Source organism: Lepidochelys kempii, chromosome 1 (genome assembly GCF_965140285.1).
Source record: "Lepidochelys kempii isolate rLepKem1 chromosome 1, rLepKem1.hap1, whole genome shotgun sequence".
Taxonomy (NCBI): domain Eukaryota; kingdom Metazoa; phylum Chordata; order Testudines; family Cheloniidae; genus Lepidochelys; species Lepidochelys kempii.
Window position 1 is genome coordinate 266,837,304 of NC_136380.1, and position 22,900 is coordinate 266,860,203.

Sequence of the window (22,900 nt, forward strand, 5' to 3'; positions counted from 1 at the left end):
ATTATACAGTACAATGGTGAGGCCTATTCTACCTTCTTACTCTTTACTCTCATTGTAAACAATAGGACTGCTTCCAGAGCAAGAGACTATGCAACATGAGCAGTAGAGGGCAGAATGTGTTCTTGAAATTGCAGATTTCTTTAAGTTCCAGATTTCTATTTATTATTACAATTATTATTATGGTGATATTACGGGAATAACTATGCTTACCTTGTTTTATAAGTGCTTTGAGATGTACTCTGCTACAGGAGCTAGATATCATTATTGTTATTATTATTTATTTGTATTTTCTGTAGAGCCTAGGAGCCCCAGAGGGACCAGGACACCACTGTGCTAGGCACTGTACAAACACATGACAAAAAGACAAAGATTTTACAATATGTTTGACTCAAAGATTTTACAGTCTAAGAACTTGTCTACATGAACAATATGTTTGCAGCATGCTAGGGTGTGAATCTACTCTGCATTAGCCTGCCGTGAACTAATTGTCCATGTGCACACTCCTGATGAGCATTAATGTTTGTTAATATGCTTTGATCTAATCCTGTTTCAAAGAGGGCTAGTTTGACAGTTCTTTTCCTGTAACATAATGTGTGTGTGTGTGTGTGTGTGTGTGTGTAGGGTTTTCTTACTTGTCGTTTCTCTGTTTGTGGGTTTTCTATTCACCACTGGTCACTGGGTTTCAAGCTTCTTCCTCCAGGCCTGTGCCAGTGAGCAGACCTGCTCAATAGTTCCTGAAGTGCTTGGGAGAGGCAAACACAAATGACTATGCCAGATTTGCAAGGTGTCCAAGCCTAGGACGAACAATAGGGAGGCTAGGCTGATATTCATGCTAATGGAGATAGTGCTCAGGCCATCATTGGAGCTGTCCCAGTCTGACTTAATGCCAAGTGCTGCAGCTTCAGTGTGACATTCACCTCCAGGGTTAGCAGAATCATGGCACCATTCTCCCTTGCCTGTACCAAGAAAAAAACACAGGGCTTCCAGATAGGCACTTGCCAAAGGAAGATCTCCACCCTCTAATTCTGGTAAGAGCACCACAAGGAGTGGAGTAGAGTGCACCTGCAACCTAGGCACTCCTCCTCCAAATCTGTGCCTAAGTTGGCACAGTTGGCTTTAGTGCCACAAGGGACACAGTCGAGTCCAGTGCTGAAAAAGGTACCATCAACTTCTTCAGCACCGCAACAAGAGATCATCTCAGTGCTGATTACCACTGAGGCTTTTGCGGCAGCAAGAAACCTGCTTTGTCTCAGTGCCAGGTGCTTCCACCTCTGGTACCACAGTTGCCTGCTTCTTGGACAAGCAGTCTCTCAGTACCTTCCAAAGGGAAGCCTGCAATGATGGCGTCCCTCCACCCATCTCCTGGCCCCTGGCACCAACTGAATTGGCTCCACCATGGTGAGATGAAAGGGAATCCTCCTCATCAGACTTGAAGGTGGGGTTGTACATAATTCAATCCCAAAGCAGGACCCACCAGTCTCCGCACAGATCCTCTGCTCCCATTTACCACCATGATCCTTCAGTGGCACCTCCTATGGGAATGGAGCCTGGGCAATGAGGCCTGCCCTTTATGGCCATTTTGGATCCCTTGGGGGTTTCCCTGAACATCCAGATCTTCCCCACATCCTACATACTCACTGGCTTCATCTAGAAGGGCTGAGTCTACTCACTGAGCTACTCTGTCCCCAGAATCCAGTGATAGTCATGGTACGGAGCATCAGGAGGAGGTTCCAGAGCGAGAGCAACAGCTGGTAGAGGAGATTCTACCTCCTCCTCCAGTCTTGGCTTCATCTTTGTCCTCGCCAGGTGAGGCCCTTTCATCTGGCACAACTTCACTTCCTCCAGATTATTTTAAAGTTTATCAGGAGTTGCTAAAAGAGAGTGGCTGCAGACCTAGATGTACAGGTCAAAGGGGTCAGGGAATCTTCACATCACCTTGTCACGTCACATCACATTGACATTTTATCATTGGTGGGTACCTCCAGGATAACTCTGCCAATTATTGAGGTGATAGAGCCTATAAGGCTGTATGGCAGTCTCCGTCTTCATTGCCTCCCACCTCAAAAAGAGCAGAAAGAAAATATTATTTGCCCTCCCAAGGTTTTGAGTACCTCTGTACTCACCCACCACCAGGCTCATTACTCATGATGGCGGCTAATGAGAGAGAGCATCATGGGCACCAGGCTACCAGCCCGAAATAGAAGGATGCTAAAAACCTGGATTTATTTGGCAGGAAGATTTATTCAACACAGCAGTTCTGTATCACTAACCAACAGGCTTTGCTGAGGTGGTACAATTTTAATTTATACAGCTCCATGGAAAAGTTAAGAGAGCTGCTTCTGGAGAATGTTAGACAAGCGTTCTCTTCCCTTGTTAGTGAGGGCAGGCTAGTCAGGAGAACATTGCTGAAGGTGGGGCTCGACGATGCAGACTCAGCAGGTAAAATCATGGCTTCTGCAGCAGCCATATATAGATCATCCTCACTGCAATCTTCTGGTCTTCCCTATGAAGTACAGAGTATTGTTCAGGTCTTGACATTTGAGGGTCCTTCTCTGTTCTTGGATGGAAGGAACAGCAAGCTCCATGAACTTAACAACTCTAGAGCCACCGTGAAATCCTTAGGTCTGTACACTCCTGTTCCAGTCAGGAAATACGATTGGCCACAGCAGACTCACCATTTTTTTAATGTTCCTTCTCAGCAGGACCTATCAAAAAAGAGATCATAGGGTAATAGGTTGAGGTCTCCCGCTCCTGCTGCTTCATCTCTGGCTCCGGGCCCCTGAAGACACCTGGGAACTGCAAAGCAGCCATTTTGATGGGTCAGTCAGGATTGGCAAACCAGTTTTCATATGTTCAGACCCAAACCTCTCACTTTTGCAAATCGTCTGTCCTACTTCCACAGTGCTTGGTCTGAGAGTACTTCAGACCAGTTGGCCTTGAGCACAATAGAAGTTGGATATATTCTCCAGTTTTTATACCCTCTGAGGTTTTCAGTCAATTTCCAGTACTGAGAAATGCCTCAGTCACTGGGCTTCAAACCCTGCATTTCCTGCAATCAGGCTATGTCCATGAGTGACTCACACTCAAGCTGCTTGAAATGCCTTGGGGAAGCTCATATTGGGAGCCAAATTTGCAGAGACTTTAAGCCTTGCATGAAGAAAGATCATGAAGCCAGGCTAAAGTTTCTCCTTGTGGAGGTGGTCTTGAGACCTCCATCTGAACCAGGTTGGTCAGACTCAGCACCAAGTACCTTGGCATTGGTAAGGAGTGTGCCTCCTACTGTGCCTGAGTCCTGACATCATTCACCATCCCCAGTGCCTAAGAAAAGGCATAAGAAGCTGAGTGCCAAAAGGGGGAGATCCTCAGAACTGAAGTCTGCTAAGCATGGGGATAAGAATAGAGTGCAGTCTAAGTCTAAGCACGCCTCTGCTTCAGTATCACAGAAGACGTCACCATTAACTCAAGCACTTAGGCAGGTTCCATCAAATCTGGAGTGAGAAGGAGTTCCTTCCACATCCATGGCACTGCGCCATACCAACACTATCTCAATACCACCACGCCATAGACATTTGCGACTGCTAAGGTCCTCCTGACCTTATCACTGGCAGTACAGCCTCGGCACTGATCACCAGAACTGTCTGGAATGGCAGAGGTTAGGTCCTACATTTCTTGGAGCTCCTCTTGCTACCCCTCCGCTAGAGGTTTCCACTCTTCCATGGATCCTGTCACCTGACTACCATTGAGTGGTTGGCCAGGAAGTTACTGGGGACCTCCACCTGTCCAGTGGCCTTTCTGGAATCAGTGGGGCTTTCCCCACCCTCCAGATCGTATTTCAGGCACTCCTATTCAGTGGCATCAGAAAGGCATGTGGCACCGACCCACTGGGCAGCACCCATTCTTGACACCAGTAGTGAGCTGGGTACCAGACTCCAAGAGCTGGTTCAACAGGACCATTAAGATCACAAAAGGGAGGCAGAGCATCTGCAGCCAGTGCTGGCCTCTTCCTCCTCATCTGACAAGGCAGTCTCAGGAGGGGCATGTTGACTCCACCAGAAGACTATAAGGGGCACCAAGAATTGTTAAAGAGGGTTGTGTTAAGTCTGTGCATATAGATGGGGAAGTAAAAGAATCCTCTCATTGCTTGGTCAATATTTTAGCCACTATAGGTCCTTCCAGAGTGGCCCTACCTTTCAGTGGGCCATTATGGACCAAGTTAAGAGGCTGTGGCAAACCCCTGCATCCCTTCCCCCAACTTCAAAAAGGGCTGAGTGGAAGTATTATGTACCCACCCAACATTATGAATTCCTCTCCATTTCATCATCTGCTGCAATTGAGAATGAAAGGCAATGGCATCAGGGCACAATGCTAAAATCAAAAGACTCAAAGAAGTTAGACCTGTTTGGTAGGAAAGTTTTATTCTACCCAGGGTTGCAGATCAGGATTGCAAACCAGCATGCACTTTGGGGCAGTTATGATTTTAACGTATGAGACTCCATGCTAAAATTTAAAGGCATGCTCCCAGAAGAGGCTAGGCAGGAGTTCTCCTTGCTAGTGGACGAGGGAAAATTGATGGTAAGGGCCTTGCTACAAGCTGCTCTGGATGCTGCTGACTCAGCTGCTAGGTCCATGGCTTCGGCAATGGCCATGCATAGGAGCTCCTGACTGCAGTCCTCTGTGCTCTGCAGGAGGCCAACAGACTGTGCAAGACCTGCCCTTTGAGCGATCCTCGCTTTTTTTGGAGCAGACTAATGCTAAGCTCCATAGTTAAAATGCTTGAGGGCAAGCCTAAAGTCCCTTGATTGTACACCCCAGGTCCTTCCAGGAAGAACTTCTGGCCTCAGCAACCCCTCTGGTATTCTGCTCCAGCTGTTTATGAAAACTTGAAGAGAAAGAAGAGTTGAGGTTATTGCTATAGACTACCTCCTCCTTCTACCTCTGCATCGATGCCTACCACACCTAGACATGCAGCAGTTTCTAAGCAGGTGTTCTGATGGGCTGCTCAAGGATGCTGTATTAGTTTCCAGGATGCCAGGCCCCATATTTCCTTTGTTTGCAAACCACTTTTCCTGTTTCTTCAGTGGTTGGTCCCGTGTTACCACGGACTGTTGGGTGTTGAGCACAGCAGAAGTAGATACACCTCCATTTTATTTCTGTCCCTCCTTACCACCCTCCCTCCACATCCCTGTTCATGAACCTGTCTCATGAAGAACCTCAGGTCCAGGAGGTTCAATCTCTCCTTCAGGTGAGAGCCATAGAGGAGGTTCTGCAGAATTTTAGACAGAAAGGTTTCTACCCCCATTATTTCCTAATCTAGAAAGCTAAGGGAGGTCTGAGACCTATTTTAGACCTGTGTCAGCTCAACAAATATCTCAAAAAGATAAGTTTTACATGGTCACCCTGGCTCCATTAATCTCTCTCTGGATCCTGGAGTCTGGTATGTTGCCCTCGATTTAAGAGACACCTACTTTCATGTGTTGATATACCAAGGGCATAGAAAGTTCCTCAGATTCGTAGTGACATACTCACATTACCAGTTCACGGTGCTTCCGTTTAGCCTATCTGCAGCAACTCGGGTGTTCACAAAATGTATAGCCATGGTAGCAGTGTTCTTCAGGAGATTAGGTGTGCAGATCTACCCTTAAATGGATGACTGTCTAGTCAAGGGCTGGTCCAAAGCTCAGGTTATATCCAGTGTTCAACTCATTCAATCAACCTTCAAGGCTTTAGGCTCATTGATCAATGCAGACAAGTCTAACCTTATCCTGGTGCAAAGGATAGGATTCATAGCTATGTGTGGGACTCTATCCAGGCCAGAGCACTCCTCTTAGAGTTGAGATTGCAATCTATTTGATCTCTCATATCAGACTTCTAGATTCATCTAGTCACAACTGCCTGAAACTGTATGAGGCTCTGTGATGGTCCTTGCTCAGGGTTGGTAGGATAGCATCTCCTAGTGGCCCATTACCTGTGGGCGGGGAAGGGGGGGGAAGGAAGGTGTTTGGTAGGGGTCCCCAGGTCCTCCTACGTACCTTCCGGTGGCTGTGTGTAGTATGGGTAGCTCTTCTTTCTCGGATGGCACTGCTTTCTCCCACAGTATGGCCCACCCTCCTGAGCCAGATCAGTCCTACGGCTTTCCCCCGTGGGGGTAGTCCAAGAAAAATAAAGGGCATTAATAAAGTCTGGAGTTCATATGAGAGGGACAGGGGAATTCTTCCCTCTCAGTCTTTTTCTGTAGTAGGTCCTCCCTTCCCTCAGGGTGGGACCTTTGGGCAGTTGTCTTAGAAAGAAATTCTGCCTTTCCTCAGCTGCTCTCTGCTGGAGTTGCAGGTTGCAGGTCTGCTCTCTTCCCTGGTCTGCCAGCAAATGGGCTTGTCCCCTCCCTTTTAACTCCCCCTCTAGTTGGTGCATTTCCTACAGGTGTGGTGGGGACAGGGCTGGCTGAGCTCAGAGCAGTTGCTTAACCCCTTGTTGCCCAGTGTGGGGGTTTGTACACCTCATCACAGACTACTAAGACATATGACCTTGTGCACATATGTAGTACAATACACGAGACTGCACCTCAGACTCCTTCAGACACAGCTGGCCTCAGTGTATTCACCACTGTGCTCATGGTACTTTTGTGGGTTCTGATTTTGCTGAATTGGTGGTTGGATCCCCTCAAAGTTTGTGTGGGCATTCCCTTCCTCCACCCTCAACCATCAATGACTCTGGTCTCAAATGTGCTGGCTCTAGAGTGGGGAGCTCACCTGGAGCCCCTCCAAACTCAGAGTCTTTGATCCTTGACAGAGCTCCCTCTTCATATCAACATCAGAGAGCTCAGGGTGATTAATCTTGCCTGTCAGGCTTTCCTACCTCATATCAGGGGGAGAAACCTGTTTGTCCTTACAGATATCAAAGCGATGTTTTACCTCAATGGGCAGGGAGGAGCTCAATCATTCCTCCTGTGTCAGGAAGCAGTTCACATTTGGGAATTTTGCATAGCCCATTCAGTCAACCTTGAGGCTTCTTACCTTCCAGTGGTGCAGAACAAGGTAGCAAACTGCGTGTCATTTTCCAGTCACGATAAGTGGTCTCTGGGTCCAGATGTAGGCAGGTCCAATGATAGACCTATTTGTGAACAAATACAACAGAAAATGCCACCAATTCTGCTCCCTGCATGACCACAGTGCAGTCTCCATCACAGATGCCTTCCTGCTACTCTGGACTGAAAAGCTTTACTATGCTTTCCCCCCAATTCCACTTCTACACAGAGTGCTACTAAAGGTCAAGCGGGAACACGCCTGGGTTATATTAAGAACTCACCAACACTGGTTCTACACTCTACTGGACTTCTCATTTGCAACTCCCATCTCACTCCCATTGCACCCAGATTTGATCTCTCAGGAGCATGGATGGCTGCTCCACCCAAACCGTTCATTTAACAGCCTGGAGGCTTCATGGTTAAATTCCAAAGAACAGGCTTCATTGGAGAAAGTTCGCCAGGTCTCACTGAGCAGCAGAAAGCCCTCCACCAGAGTCACCTACTTGTAAAAATGGAAGCTGTTGTGAATCTGAGCTTGTCAAACCAGAATCTCACTATCTATCCAACAAATACTTGACTATCTGCTGCACCTGAAACAGCACGACTTAGCAATTTCCTCTATTAAGGTTCATGTGGTAGCAATATCAGCTTTCCACCCTCACGTGGATAACTGTTCTGTAGTCAAATAGAGTCCTGGAAAGTTTGTACCCTCAGTTAAGGAAGCCCATTCCCTTTTGGGAATTGAACTGGTTTTATCTAAACTTATGAGACTACTATTTGAGCCATTAGTAACGTGCTCCTTACTACACCTTTCATAGAGGTGGTTTCCTAATTGCTATCACTTAGGCGAGAAGGGTCTCTGAGCTGCATGCTTTCACATCCAAACTACTGTACACAGTCTTCTTTAAATATAAGGTGTACTTATTCTCTCATCTGAGTTTTCTCTCCAAGATAATTTCAAATTTTCATAACAATCAATCAGTATACTTATCTGTGTTTATCCAAAACCACAGACAAATAGAGATGAGCAATGGCTACAAACATTGGATGTTAGATGAACACTGGCATTCTACATAGACATTATCAAACCATTTTGGCAGCCTACCCAACCATTTGTGGCTGTAGCAGACAGAATGAAAGGTTTTCAGATCTCCTCATAGAGTACAGAGTTACCCTCTTGGGTAACTTTTTGTATCCGTGCTTGTTATGAACTGGCAGGCTGTTCACTACCAGAAAGCTGGGTGCTCACTTCTCAAGGTCGCAAGCATCTTCAATGGCATTCCTAGCACAGATCCCTCCCCTGGACATCTGTGAAGCAGCAACCTGGTCATCAGTGCACACTTTCTCCTCCCTTTAGGCCAATACTAAAGAGATGCTGCCAAATTTGGTCAAGCTGTACTACAGTTTGTGTGTATATGAACTCCAATCCCTTCACATATTTAACTGATTGGGAGTCATCAAGAGTGGAATGCACATCCACGATCACTTAAAGAAGAAAAAACAGTCACTAACCTTTTGTAACTGTTGTTCTTCGAAATGTATTATGCATGTCCATTCCATGACCTGCCCTGCTACCCCTCTACATCAGAGTTTCCAGAAAGAAGGAAATGAGGGTGCTTGGGGTCGGCTGGGCCCTTTATCCCAGTGACAGTGGCATGTGGCAGCAGAGGACACTTGAACCGCCTCTATGGGTACCACTGAGGGAAAAAATTCCAGCATGTACACCAACAGTGGAATGGACACGTGCAACACATCTCAAAGGAGAACAGTCACTAAAAGTTAGTAACCATTTTTTTCCACGTGGCCTCAGCGGGAAGGTGTTTTATTCCCAATATTTCCTAATTCCAAAAGCAAAGTGGGGGGTCTAAGACCAATTTTAGATTGGCGTCAACTCAACAAAGTCTTAAAAAAGATAAAGTTTGCATGGTCACTCTAGCTTCTATTATCCCTTCCCTGGATCCTGGGGACTGGTATGCTGCCCTTGACTTAAAAGATGCCTACTTCCATGTGGCAACCAATTAAGTTCACAGGAAGTACCACTGATTTCTGGCCAATCAAAATCATTACCAGTACTACCTTTTGGCCTGTCAGCAGCTCCCAAGGTTTTTACAAAGGTTATGGCAGTAGTAACTGCATTCCTTTGAAGATCAGGAGTGCAGGTTTAGCCCTACCTAGATGACTGGCTTCTCAAGGTCTGGTCAAAATGGCAAGTGCAGAGCAGTGTTGCTGTGATGCAGTCAACGTTCAATGCTCTGGGACTGTTAATCAACCCAGAGAAATCTCTTCTGTCCCCAGTCCAGAGAATAGAGGTATAGGAGGTGTACTGGACTCAGCTTAAGCCAGGGTGTTTCTTTCGGACTCCAGGTTCCATGCAATTTGTTCAATTGTCATTGGATTGAAGGCTTACCTGGTCACAACAGCATGCTGGGTCATATGGCCTCTTGAACTTACATGGTTCAGTACGCCAAACTAAAACTCTGCAGGACTGGCTGGCATCAGCCTACTTGCCAAGCTGCCATCAATTGATTCTGTGGTATGTGTGGCCTCTCATGTCCTCACCTCCCTAGATTGGTGGACACATCAACCCAAAGTATGTGTAGATATTCCATTTGCCCACCCACAACCAACTCTCACGCTAGTCGCCGATGCTTCAGCCCTGGGATGGGAAGTCAACCTCGGTTCTCTAAAGATGCAGGTTCTATGGTCCTCAGAGGTCTTAGCTTTATACATCATTGTAAGAGAACTAAAGCTGTCAGACTGGCTTGCCAGGTATTTCTGTCACAGATCAGGGAAAGCAACCTGTTAGTCCTCACAGACAATGTGGCGGAAATGTTTTACCTTGATAAGCAGGGGAGAGCCTGCTTTTCTCCATTCTGTCAAGAAGTGACTCTACTCTGGAAGCTCTCAATTGCCAACTCAATATTTCTAGAAGCATCTTACCTGCCAGTTATACAGAATGACCTAGCAGACTACCTGAGCAGATCATTAATGAGTTATCACAAGTGCTCTCTTCGCCTGGTTGTGGCCAGATACATCTTCCAGCTGGCTTTTTTCCCCAAGTAGACCTATTTGCGACAAAGTCCAACAGAAAGTGCCAGCAGTTCTGCTCCCTACGGGGCCACAGTCTAGGTTCCATGACGGATGCTTTTTTACTGGTGTGGTCAGTCATGATCATCTAAGCTTTCCCACCAATCCCACTCATTCAGAGAGTACTGCCAAAAATAAGACAGGACCAGGCCAGAGTCAGACTTGTAGCCCCAGCAGGGGCCCATCAGCACTGGTTCACCACTCTCCTGGTGCTGTCAGTCAAACCTCCAACCACTTCCACTGGACTTGGACATAATCTCCCAGGATTATGGTTGACTTCTCCACTCAAGCCTGCAATCCCTTCAGTTAACAGCATGGATGCTCCATGGCTAGACACTAGAGAGCAGGCTGCCTACATTTGTTAGTCTCTAAGGTGCCACAAGTACTCCTTTTCTTTTTACAGATACAGACTAACACAGCTGCTACTCTGAAACCTGCTAAATAGTAGAAAGCCTTCTACAAGAGTGACTTACCTTGCTAAACGGAGCATTTCTCCATCTGGGCTCATCAGTATGGGGTATTAACATCCAGTTCTTCAGTTCAACATATTCTGGATTACTTGTTATATACCTTAAACACCAGCATTTGGCGATTAGTTCCATCAAGGTACATCCGGCTGCTATTTCAGCATTCCATCCTAAGGTGGACAATTGCTTTATTTTCTCCAATGTCCATAAGATTTTTAAAGGGCTGAATCAAATTATGCCCTCATGTACAAGACCACATTCCCCTTTGGGTTCTAAACTTAGTATTGTCAAGACTTATGAGTCCCCCATTTGAACTGTTGGATACCTGCTCTCTGACGCTTCTACCAATGAAAGTGGCTTTTCTGGTAGCTTAGCTGGAAGTATGGGGGAGCTGCAGCCATTAATGTCAGGACCTCTGTATACAATCTTCTTTAAGGATGAGGTTTGCCTACCTTCTCATCCGAAGTTCCTCCCAAGGTGGTTTCCTGTGAGCAATCTGACCCTCAGTCCTAACATTTGCCTCCCACTGTGTTGTGACTCAAGACTTCAGAGATGAATCTAGGGTGGGATGAGCTGTTCTCCAATCTTTATTGAAATAGACTCTGATCCCACCTCCTGTTCTATGGCTTGTTAGTCACCAAGAGAGGAATGCACATGTGCAGTCACTCAAAGAATTAAAAACAGTTACTAACCTGTTCCTTAACTGTTGTTCTTTGAAATATGTGGCTCATGTCCATTCCACAACCTGTACCGTTCTACATCGTAGTTATGGCAAAAAGGAACTGAGAGGGGCTAGAGGTAGCTCTGCCTTTTATACCTGCATGCAGTGGTGCACACCAGCAGGGGGAATTTAAGCTACCTAACAGGTACCACTGAGAGAAAAAAAGTTTCCAATTGCCATGCTCTGGGCACACAGACACCAAGGGTGAAATGGACATGTGCAACACATCTCAAAGAACAACAGTTACAGAACAACTGTTTTTTATTGGATATCCTCCAGTCAGTAACACCTACCAGAGTTACCTGTCTGATCCGTGAGGAACTTCTGGTTCCTGCTAACATGATTTGGCAGATCCCAGCAACAGTACAACCAATTTGGAAGAGATCTGGCAAAAAATATAATGTCCCCAACAAGGACTATGAATTTCTGTTCTCCCATCTCACACCTAATTCTCAGGTGGTTGAGGCAGTGAATGAGCCACCCAGAAGGCCTTTCTTTGTTTCCACGGTTAGGACTCCAGCTCAATATAGAGAAATCCATATTAACCCCAGTACAGAAAATACATTTCATAAAGGCATCCTTGGTCATCTCAAGAGGCCAGCCTTCACATCAACCTATTGAAATGAAAGACAGTCAGGAGTGCCTGTCTTCATTTCCAGCTTCTCATTAGAGGAAAGTTTATTGAAGTCATGACAGACAATGTAGCCTGCATGTTTTATATTAACAGGCAAGGCAGAGCAAGATCCACCTCTCTGTGTGTCAATGCAGTAAAGATATGGAATTGGTGCATAGTCCATCACATTCGCATTTCAGCAATATACCTTCCCAGAGTGCAAAACTCCCTGGCCAGTGTTCTCAGCTGGCACTTCTCCCAGGACTACAAATGGGAATTGGATCCATGAATACTAGATGACATATTTTGAACAAGTGGACCTCTTTGCCACTGCCACAAACAGGAAGTGCCATCTGTTCTGTTCAAGAGGGGATTGAGACCCCCATTTCTTGGGGGATGCCTTCCTTCTATCTTGGTTGAAGGGTCTGTATTACATGTTTCCCCCATTGCCTCTAATTTTAAATGTGATGAACAAGATCAGGCAGGATAAAGCCAGGGTTATCCTAATAGTCGCAACAAGGCCAAGACAGACATGGTACCCTTACTTGTTTCAACTGTCTCCTTGCCTGGCGATCAATCTTCTGTGCATCCCTTGTCTCCTCTACCAGGCCGTCAGCCAAGTACTTCATCCCAACCTATAAATTCTCTGTTTCCAGGTGTGGCTCCTCAGTGGTTTGCAGGGATAGAATCTACCTGTTCTGAAGACGTACAGCAGGTATTTTTAAACAGCAGAAAAAAATTTACCCATAATATTTACTTTCAGAAGTGGAAAAGATATAACTATTAGTGTGAAAATCAGCAAGTTGCACTTCACTTTCACTTATCCTGGATTATCTGATACAACTGAATATAAAGGGTTTATCAAGTAGCTTAATCAAGATTCATTTGGCTGTGACAACAGTTTTTCATTCTCTAGTTGAAGGGTTTTCAGCGTTTTCTCAACCTACAACTGTAAGGTTCATTAGAAGTCTGAAGAACCTCTTCCCTTAAGTGAAGACTCCCACTCCAGTTTTCAGAGTAGCAGCCGTGTTAGTCTGTATTCACAAAAAGAAAAGGAGTACTTGTGGCACCTTAGAGACTAACAAATTTATTTGGGCATAAGCTTTTGTGAGCTACAGCTCACTTCATCAGATCTTAATCTAGTTCTCAGAGGTCTCACAAGACCTCCATTTGAACCAATGGCAATCTGTTCCTTACTGAATCTGTCTGGGAATATTGCCTTGTTAATAGCCATTCCTCAGCTCTTAGAGTTAGAGAAATTAGGGTGTTGATAGCTGATCCTCCCTTACGGTATTCTTCAAGGATAGGATTTCCCTATGTCCACACCCTAAATTCCTACCTAAGGAGTCATCTGAATTTCATCTAAACCAGACCCATTTTCCCCCAAAAAACCTCGTAGCTCAGGACAGGAAGCTTCTTTGCATACCTTATATGCCAGAAGAGCTTTGGCCTTCTATTCAGATAGGACCAAATCATTTTGGGAGTCTCCTAGACTATTTATCTCCATTGTGGACAGATCTAAGGGATCCATTATTTCTACAAAGAGACTATCAAGATGGATTTCAGAGTGTATTATCACTTGTTATGTTTCCCATTGTGATGGCCTTCACTTGGTCAGGCCTTAGACCCTTTGATATGCAGAGGGAGGGTTTGATAGGCGAGCCTGGGCCCTTCCACTCCATCAGGCTCTGGCCCAGGGCCCTGTGAAGGCAACAGATGGGTCTGACACCCAGGAGCACCTTAAAGCTGCTATCCCTGTGCCACTTCCTACCACATCCTATTGTCCAAAGTTCACAATCTGTAACAGGAGGCTATGAAGGGGGACAGCTCATCACTTGGCACCTTTGAACAGCTGGGCATGGCATAGTAGCTCTCTCCCTCTTGGGGTGGTGGCTGCTTCCTCTCATGCCTCGGCACTACGGCCAGATCATTTCCAAGTCTCTCCCCTTCCGGGGTAGTCCATAAACAAAACACAGGAAGCCGACACAAATAAACTTGCTTAGTAGATGGGGGGAATGCCTCCCTCTCTGAGCATAACAGAAGCAGGTCATCTCTTCCATCAGAGAGACCTTCAGGCAGTTGTTGAGGGGAGAGCTTCTGTCTTCCCTCAGCTCTTTTCTCACAAGCTGCAAGGTAGATATCCTTTCTCTTCCCTGGTCTGACCACAAGCGAGCTTTTCTGCTCCCTTCTAACTTCTCCAGTTTGTGCATCTCTGCTGGTGTGGTAGGGCAGGGCAGACTGAGCCCAGAGCAGTGCCTTAACTCCTTGTTGCTCACTGTGGGGTTTGTATACCCCGTCACACCCTCATTCTATAAAAAAGGGGAACATATGACAGTCCAGCCAGGAGAAAATTGCTAGTCAAGAGAGTTTATAAATGTCACCCAGGAAACATACAGTTGTAAAACTCTTCAAAGAATTCTGAAAGGTAAGATGCTTTACTTGGCATATATTGTTTCCTTGCTTATCCCAGTCTTTGCCACAGAGGATTATTTTTAATGTGGAGTTTTATTATTTACATTATTATTATTGTTGTTATTACTAAACTTCATAACCAGGCTAAATTAATATGTTGCTGACCATGGATATTAAACAGCTTGGGAAGATTTCACTGTCAAGGAAATAAGCCAGTTATTGATTTATAAAATAACTGCCCACACTACAAGTGAGATACCAGTGAGTTAACTTCTTGTGGTTCTCTCCCATATGTTACTATACGTACAATTATCTCCTCTTGTTATTAGAGTGTCTGCATAAGCAGATAACATGAAACCAAAAGGGTGAGGAGTCAAAATATCTTTGTCTAAACTAAGTCTAAACTATCTTTGTCTAAACTGAATCACTTAGAAAAACGAAGTCATGTAGCACAAGTTAACTTATTATGTATTGTTCTTATTTAATGTTTGTATTACAATAGCACAGAGAGGCCCCATTCAGGATCAGTATCTCATTGTGCTAGGCAGTGTGCAAACATGTATTAAGACAATCAACTATATACAATATGTACATTTACATATTTGTTATAATAAATTAAATCAGGCTTCGTCTGATCATCATTCTAGCTATAATAAACTGGCTGATCTCTTATAAGCATTTAAGCAGAGTTGATTCCTCAGGAGAGATTGGAAGGAGGAAAGGGTATGGATCAAATCAAGAAGTTAACGTTTAGAATACTGCATTTTCTAGACTGCCAGCTAAAATAAAGTTTAGGAGGATGTTGAGCGTGCATGTGCATGTAACATGGCATATTTGATCGCCAAAGTATTAATAAGCAATATAATTTTTTTACATTCATTAGCTAATTTTAATAAAAATAAATATCAGTTTAAAAAACAAAGATTGAAAAATGTCTTTCAACAATAATAACAGAATAGAGCATTTGATATGTGCATTTTAAACAGAGAGAGAGAGAAAAAAATCATTGCAGAAGCCAGAATTGATTAATTCTAAAACGAGATTTTAATATTTTCAGCAAATTAAATGAGGTGACTGGCTGGCCATTATGATGCTTTATAATATTTAAAATAAATAACACTGCACAGCAGTCAATTGTGCATGGGAAACTGAAAAACAGAAATACCTTTTCATGAGAAAAAAAGTTGACTTATTTTTGGTTGGAAAAAAGATGTATTTAAGACTTGTGGTGTGTGTTTTTAATTACAGAGTACATAAAAACAGGAAATGCAGCCATTTTGGAGGAACCTGCACAGGAATGCTTAGTGCCAGAACATCAGTCTTGCATTTTATCCCCAGAAGTTTCTCCATCTCAAACGACTAAACGTAAATATTTCTGTTTTATGACTGCAGAACCTAAGCCAAAGATTATCTCTCTAATAATATATTTTATACTACTAATAAGAGTTTATTTTATACTAATATACATTAGAGAGAAAGGAAATAAAGGAAGATATTGACATTAAGAAGCTTTATTTCTCAGGGAAACTAATGAGCTTGCCTCCACACTCCAATAAATAGAATAGCCGATTTTCTAATATTTGCAATATACCCAGTAATGAGTGTTTTGTAGGAAGTAGAGAGCTATTAATGGACCATAATACATTATAATGAATTTGTCTTATCTCTTTTTAAATTTGTTTAATGTTAAGATACAACTTTCACACTGAAGCAAAATAGAAACATGCTCTATGTGCCACAGGGCTTTGCTGGCACTTCCCCTTTAAGTGCCCAACACCGTTTACTCTTGCTCTCACATGCAGCTAGCTTCCCCTTTATTCCCCCCCTCCTCCTGTAAAGATCACTTTTATATGTTGCACTCCTATTCTCCAGGCAGAGAACTCTTACACCATGACTTTCTTGTACCATAACATTACTGTGGTTCCTGGGTGGTTTCTCCTCAGGTTACGCACTCACACACTCTGCACAGGACCAGAGTTTCATACTTCCCTTCCCCCTCGTCCCCTTCCACAGTTAAGAGCTCTCCTGTGTATGATGCACTCTGTTTAGAAATACCCCTGCTGTAGATACTCTCCACAACTTTGGTAGAAGCAACCCTAAGTCTGGCTCTTGTCACCCCAAAAAGAAACATTTCCCTATGTGAAATTCTAAAGTACTCTCTGGCAATAAAGCTTTATCTTTTCACTTTTACTGCTTTCTTCCCCTGCAAGAATGATCTAGACCGATCAGAAAACTCAACTTACTCCTGAGGGCCAGATTCTGATATTCTTAGTCATTTTGAGTAGTACCTTACTCCACAAGTAGCCCTTTTGACTTCAGTGGGATCATTCCTAGAGTAAGGTTCTTTTTAACAAAAAAGAGTATTAGAATGTGGCCTGAAATTAATTAATAGAAATTTAAGCATAACGTTTCTTTTCTTTTTAATAGTAAGGTCTTGGTCTTACATTTCTTGTTTCCACATTCAGGATGTGAATAATGTAAGAAAATATTATTAATTTTGTTTTTTGAGTTTTCTTTAACTGGACTTTTAAAAAAAGGCACAGAGACATGGTTTTAAAATATTTTTAATAGTGATCTCTCTAATTTTCATCTTATTTTCTTTATTACAACATGCATTTTTGTTAACTTCTGTTTTCTAATCAGAAAGCAAAATATGAAGGATTAAAAATCTTGATTCTGAGCCATGTTCTACCATAATTTTTGTGCAAAAATCCCATTGCAGTTAATGGGAGTTTTGAATATGGAAAGTCCATGGATTTTCAAAGTCAATGGGAGAATTTAACATGCAGCTCCTGCTGGTGGCTTTGAAAATCTCAGTCATAACTTTGGCCTTCATTGTATTTTTAAAAATTATCCTGAGCTAGATCCTGACATTTATGCCCTACTCTGCATAGGGGGCAGTGCAGAGCTGCACCAGGAAGCACATCTAAACTAAACTACTACATGCCACAAGAGGCCACAGCAGTGGTTCCCTTAACCCACCCAGCAATATTGTCAATCTATCCAACTATACTCTTAGCCCAGCAGACGAAGCTGTCCTATCTCGGGGCCTCTCCTTCTGCCCCTCCACCCCCACGAACATGATACAGTTCTGTGGTGACCTAGAATCCTATTTTCGACGTCTCCGACTCAAGGAATATTTCAAACACACCTCTGAACAACATACTAATCCACAGAGACCTTCCAACCAACACTACAAAAAGAAGGATTCTAGGTGGACTCCTCCTGAAGGTCGAAACAACAGACTGGACTTCTACACAGAGTGCTTCCACCGACGTGCACGGGCTGAAATTGTGGAAAAGCAGCATCAGTTGCCCCATAACCTCAGCCGTGCAGAACACAATGCCATCCACAGCCTCAGAAACAACTCTGACATCATAATCAAAAAGGCTGACAAAGGAGGTGCTGTCGTCATCATGAATAGGTCGGAATATGAACAAGAGGCTGCTAGGCAGCTCTCCAACACCACTTTCTACAAGCCATTACCCTCTGATCCCATTGAGGGTTCCCAAAAGAAACTACAGCATTTGCTCAAGAAACTCCCTGAAAAAGCACAAGATCAAATCCGCACAGACACACCCCTGGAATCCCGACCTGGGGCATTCTATCTGCTACCCAAGATCCATAAACCTGGAAATCCTGGATGCCCCATTATCTCAGGCATTGGCACCCTGACAGCAGGATTCTCTGGCTATGTAGACTCCCTCCTCAGGCCCTACGCTACCAGCTCTCCCAGCTATCTTCGAGACACCACTGACTTCCTGAGGAAACTACAGTCCATCGGTGATCTTCCTGAAAACACCATCCTGGCCACTATGGATGTAGAAGCTCTCTACACCAACATTCCACACAAAGATGGACTACAAGCCGTCAGGAACAGTATCCCCGATAATGTCACGGCAAACCTGGTGGCTGAAATTTGTGACTTTGTCCTCACCCATAACTATTTCACATTTGGGGACAATATATACCTTCAAAACAGTGGCACTGCTATGGGTACCCGCATGGCCCCACAGTATGCCAACATTTTTATGACTGACTTAGAACAACGCTTCCTCAGCTCTCGTCCCCTAATGCCCCTACTCTACTTGCGCTACATTGATGACATCTTCATCATCTGGACCCATGGAAAAGAAGCCCTTGAGGAATTCCACCGTGATTTCAACAATTTCCATCCCACCATCAACCTCAGCCTGGACCAGTCCACACAAGAGATCCACTTCCTGGACACTACAGTGCTAATAAGCGATGGTCACATAAACGCCACCCTATACCGGAAACCTACTGACCGCTATTCCTACCTACATGCCTCCAGCTTTCACCCAGACCACACCACAAGGTCCACTGTCTACAGCCAAGCTCTATGATACAACCGCATTTGCTCCAACCCCTCAGAGAGAGACAAACAACTACAAGATCTCTATCAAGCATTCTTACAACTACAGTACCCACCTGCTGAAGTGAAGAAACAAATTGACAGAGCCTGAAGAGTACCCAGAAGTCACCTACTACAGGACAGGCCCAACAAAGATAATAACAGAACGCCACTAGCCATCACCTTCAGCCCCCAACTAAAACCTCTCCAACGCATCATCAAGGATCTACAACCTATCCTGAAGGACGACCCATCACTCTCACAAATCTTGGGAGACAGGCCAGTCCTTGCCTACAGACAGCCCCCCGACCCGAAGCAAATACTCACCAGCAACCACACACCACACAACAGAACCACTAACCCTGGAACCTATCCTTGCAACAAAGCCCATTGCCAACCGTGTCCACATATCTATTCAGGGGACACCATCATAGGGCCTAATCACATCCGCCACACTATCAGAGGCTCGTTCACCTGCACATCTACCATTGTGATGTATGCCATCATATGCCTACAATGCCCCTCTGCCATGTACATTGGTCAAGCTGGACAGTCTCTATGTAAAAGAATAAATGGGCACAAATCAGATGTCAAGAATTATAACATTCATAAACCAGTCAGAGAACACTTCAATCTCTCTGGTCACTTGATTACAGACCTAAAGGTCGCAATATTACAACAAAAAGACTTCAGAAACAGACTCCAACGAGAGACTGCTGAATTGGAATTAATTTGCAAACTGGATACAATTAACTTAGGCTTGAGTAGAGACTGGGAGTGGATGTGTCATTACACAAAGTAAAACTATTTCCCCATGTTTATTCCCTCCCCACCCCCCACTGCTCCTCAGACGTTCCTGTTAACTGCTGGCAATGGCCCACCTTGATTATCACTACAAAAGGTTTCCTTCCCCCCCGCTCTCCTGCTGGTAATAGCTCATCTTAAGTGATCACTCTCCTTACAGTGTGTATGATAACACCCATTTTTTCATGTTCTGTGTGTATATAAATCTCCTCACTGTATTTTCCACTGAATGCATCCGATGAAGTGAGCTGTAGCTCGCGAAAGCTTATGCTCAAATAAATTGGTTAGTCTCTAAGGTGCCACAAGTCCTCCTTTTCTTTTTGCGAATACAGACTAACATGGCTGCTACTCTGAAACCTATCAAGGAGATTGTGTCTCAGGCAGGCACAATCTGTCTGAGGCTTCTTAAAGCACACAGACATTGTACAAGCTGCTCCATTCATTAGGAGGGATTAGATTGCTCTTCCTCAGTACACTGGCACCACTCTGTGGACTGGTGAGAAGGTGGAGAGGTCCCTCTTTTTCAGCATCTTACTCCCCAGGGTGGAGCAGAATGGAGCAGTCCTTGTACTAGCTAGAGCAGAGGTGGTGTTTGCTTATTGGGGGTTCTAAGCAGGAATATTTTTTGGGTCGCCACACAACACATACTAAAAAAGCAAATGGGGGTCACCTTGAACTGCTTGGGGCCCTAAGCAATTGCTTAGTCTGCTTATGCATAGCTCTAGCTCTTATCTAGAGCATAGGGAGTGAAGGGCCTTCTACTGAAGGAAACCTGTGCACACTTGGGCAAATGAAGGAGACTTCTTGTATGGCCCCTTACCATGGTCACTTACAATGTGGTCCTTCCTGTTGAAGGAAATGGTTTTGTACATACAGTGCAAAAGACATTTGTTTAGGGCCAGATTCTGATACTATTACTCATGCTGAATAGCACCTTACCCTGGAAGAGGTCCTACTGATTTCAATGGACTATTTTCAGAATAAAGTACTACTCAATATGAGTAAGAGTATTAGAATCTGGCTGGCCCTAATTAATTCATGGTCCCCATGGCCTTATCATCTGAGGACCTTGCATCACTAAAGGCAGCCATTAAAAAAGGAATAACATCTTCAAAGTAAAGAATTTAATAACCCTTAATCCTGCATTACCCTGAAACTCACCAAACTTGGATTTTTGTTAGACTGCTATAGGGAGCAGATTCTAGTATTATTTGTTTTTCAAAACATCTTGTCACAAATCCCAGAGAGTTTGATCCCTGGGACAGACAGATGGAATCTTATAGAACCTAGCCAACACCTTAATTGCCCAAAGATATAAACAGGTAGCCAATGCAAAGCATTCTGTGTGGTTATAGTGGGTTCTCCATTCTAGAGATGAATGCTGGTGTTCTTCACTAGCTGCAGTTTTTCAGGCTTAGAGGACAGAGAGAAGGTGGAGTCATGGCCAATGCCCCATCCACAGTGGCACACAGTGTACAAGAGAAAGCAGAGGATATAGAATGCCTCTCAGTGCTCCTCTTGGAGCATTACACTATCCTTTATTCAGGGTTGTGCGTCAGAGTCAAGATGTAGACTATAAGGCATGCAATGGAAGGAATAGTCTTAGTACCATTATATCTACCCCAAGATTCAAAAGTTTTGCATTACTTTTTAGCAACAAAAATCCCCCTTAAATTCTAATTATTCTGACTAATTATATCTATTTTTTAAAAGGTGAAGCTGTGACTGGAGAGTTATCAAAGCTCTTAGATGAAATCAAACTGTGCCAAGAAAAAGAATATTCTTTTGAAGATCTGTGTCATACAATATCCGACCACTATCTGGACAATTTTAGTAAGATATCAGAAGAAGAATTTATGAGCAATGGAATCCAAACTAAACTTATAGTAAGTAAGATGGCATATCAAATTAACTTTTTCAATTATATTTTACATTACTTATTGTACATTCAAGAATTAAAGAAAGGAAGTAATATAAAGAAGACTGATATAAGAAATCTAAGTATCTGTAAAAGTATACACTGTGTGTGTCTTACAAATATGGGACCAAATTATGAATCCCTTACTGGTGAGCAGTTACTCACACAATGACTTCAATTGGTGAGAAACTGCTCGCCAATGTGAGTAGAGGATTTATAGTCTAGCTCATAAGGCTGCATTCTGCAAATAGTTACAACAGAGCATAGAGCTTTCTATTGTCTATTTCTATTGAAGTCAGTGGGACTACTTAAGTTTTCAACTATTATACCTAGTACTAAGTGCTCACAGGACCATGCACAAAGTACGGTACTCAGTCCTGTAAGATGCTGAGCATATTCAACTCCATCCTCATACAGCATTAAAAATATATGGGTATGCAAAGGGATTAATAGCATTAAAGGAATAGGATCTGGTACTGTAACTCTTTATGGACATTAGTAGCCATTGACGTCAATGATTTTAGATAGGAATTTGACTTAAATAGGACTATTCCTGTGAATAAAGATTTCCAGGATTAGTTTCTTTTTGTACAGTAACAAGATTGCTTCCTTAAACCTGATTCTTCCACAATTATTTATGTTGAATTGTACCCTACTTGCTGAGTAAAATCAGTGGGACTACTCATGGAATAAGGTGGCTGAATTGGGCCATTTGTGTTCTTAAAGGAAACAAAGTCAGCTGCACCTTCAGATAATACAGTTCTAAAAGAACAGAACACTATATAGATACAAGGAAAACATAGGCAATTGAATCATCTTATGTGCTATTGTCTGTGTTATAGTATAGGGTCTCAGGGCCAGATTTATAAAGGTATTTAGATGCCTCAAGATGCAGATAGACACACACACACAAAAGTGCCTAAGCAGGTCAGGCATCTAACTCCCTCACTGAAGTCAATGTGAGTTATGTGCCTACTATCCTGTTTAGGCACTTAATAGATCTCTTTAGGCATCTTAAAACCTTTGCAAATCTGGCCTTCAGTTACCATCTTTGGTATATAATATAATCAATATAATCCTCTAATCTAAAATGGAAAATCTTGCAGAACTATACACAGTTAAAGGGAAAGGTAGTAGGAAATACTGATATACTTTAAAGTCTGTTCTTTACATGCAACAGACAAAAACAATGGTAAATTAGATAAATATATTTACTGAAAGTTCATCTAATCAAGATAATTTGTGTATTAAATTAGTAATAAAATTTGATCTTTAAAAAAATTGCGCTAGTTCATCACTAACAATTGTGGGAGAAATCCTACAGCCTTTTTCCAATCTTCACTCAGGCAAAATTATTGTTGAAGTCAATGGGAATGTTATTTGAGTAAGGACTAAGGACTGTGTGGTTTGCAGGCCCACTATGAAAATGTATGTTTTAAAAAGATAGTATAATATAAGAATTTTAACAGCTATGGTAAATAC

The 22,900-nt window shown here is 43.5% G+C and overlaps 1 protein-coding gene across 9 annotated transcripts in view; it reads left to right on the plus strand.

Annotated features, from left to right (window-relative positions):
- ANKS1B (ankyrin repeat and sterile alpha motif domain containing 1B) overlaps positions 1-22,900 on the plus strand; it is a 747,009-nt gene that overhangs the window by 151,215 nt on the left and 572,894 nt on the right. For all 9 annotated transcript variants that reach the window (XM_073327424.2, XM_073327427.2, XM_073327426.2 and 6 more), the window contains exons 7-8: positions 15,570-15,686; positions 21,214-21,386. In XM_073327424.2, the coding sequence (XP_073183525.1) occupies positions 15,570-15,686; positions 21,214-21,386 (290 nt within the window). The remainder of the gene's footprint in view (positions 1-15,569; positions 15,687-21,213; positions 21,387-22,900) is intronic.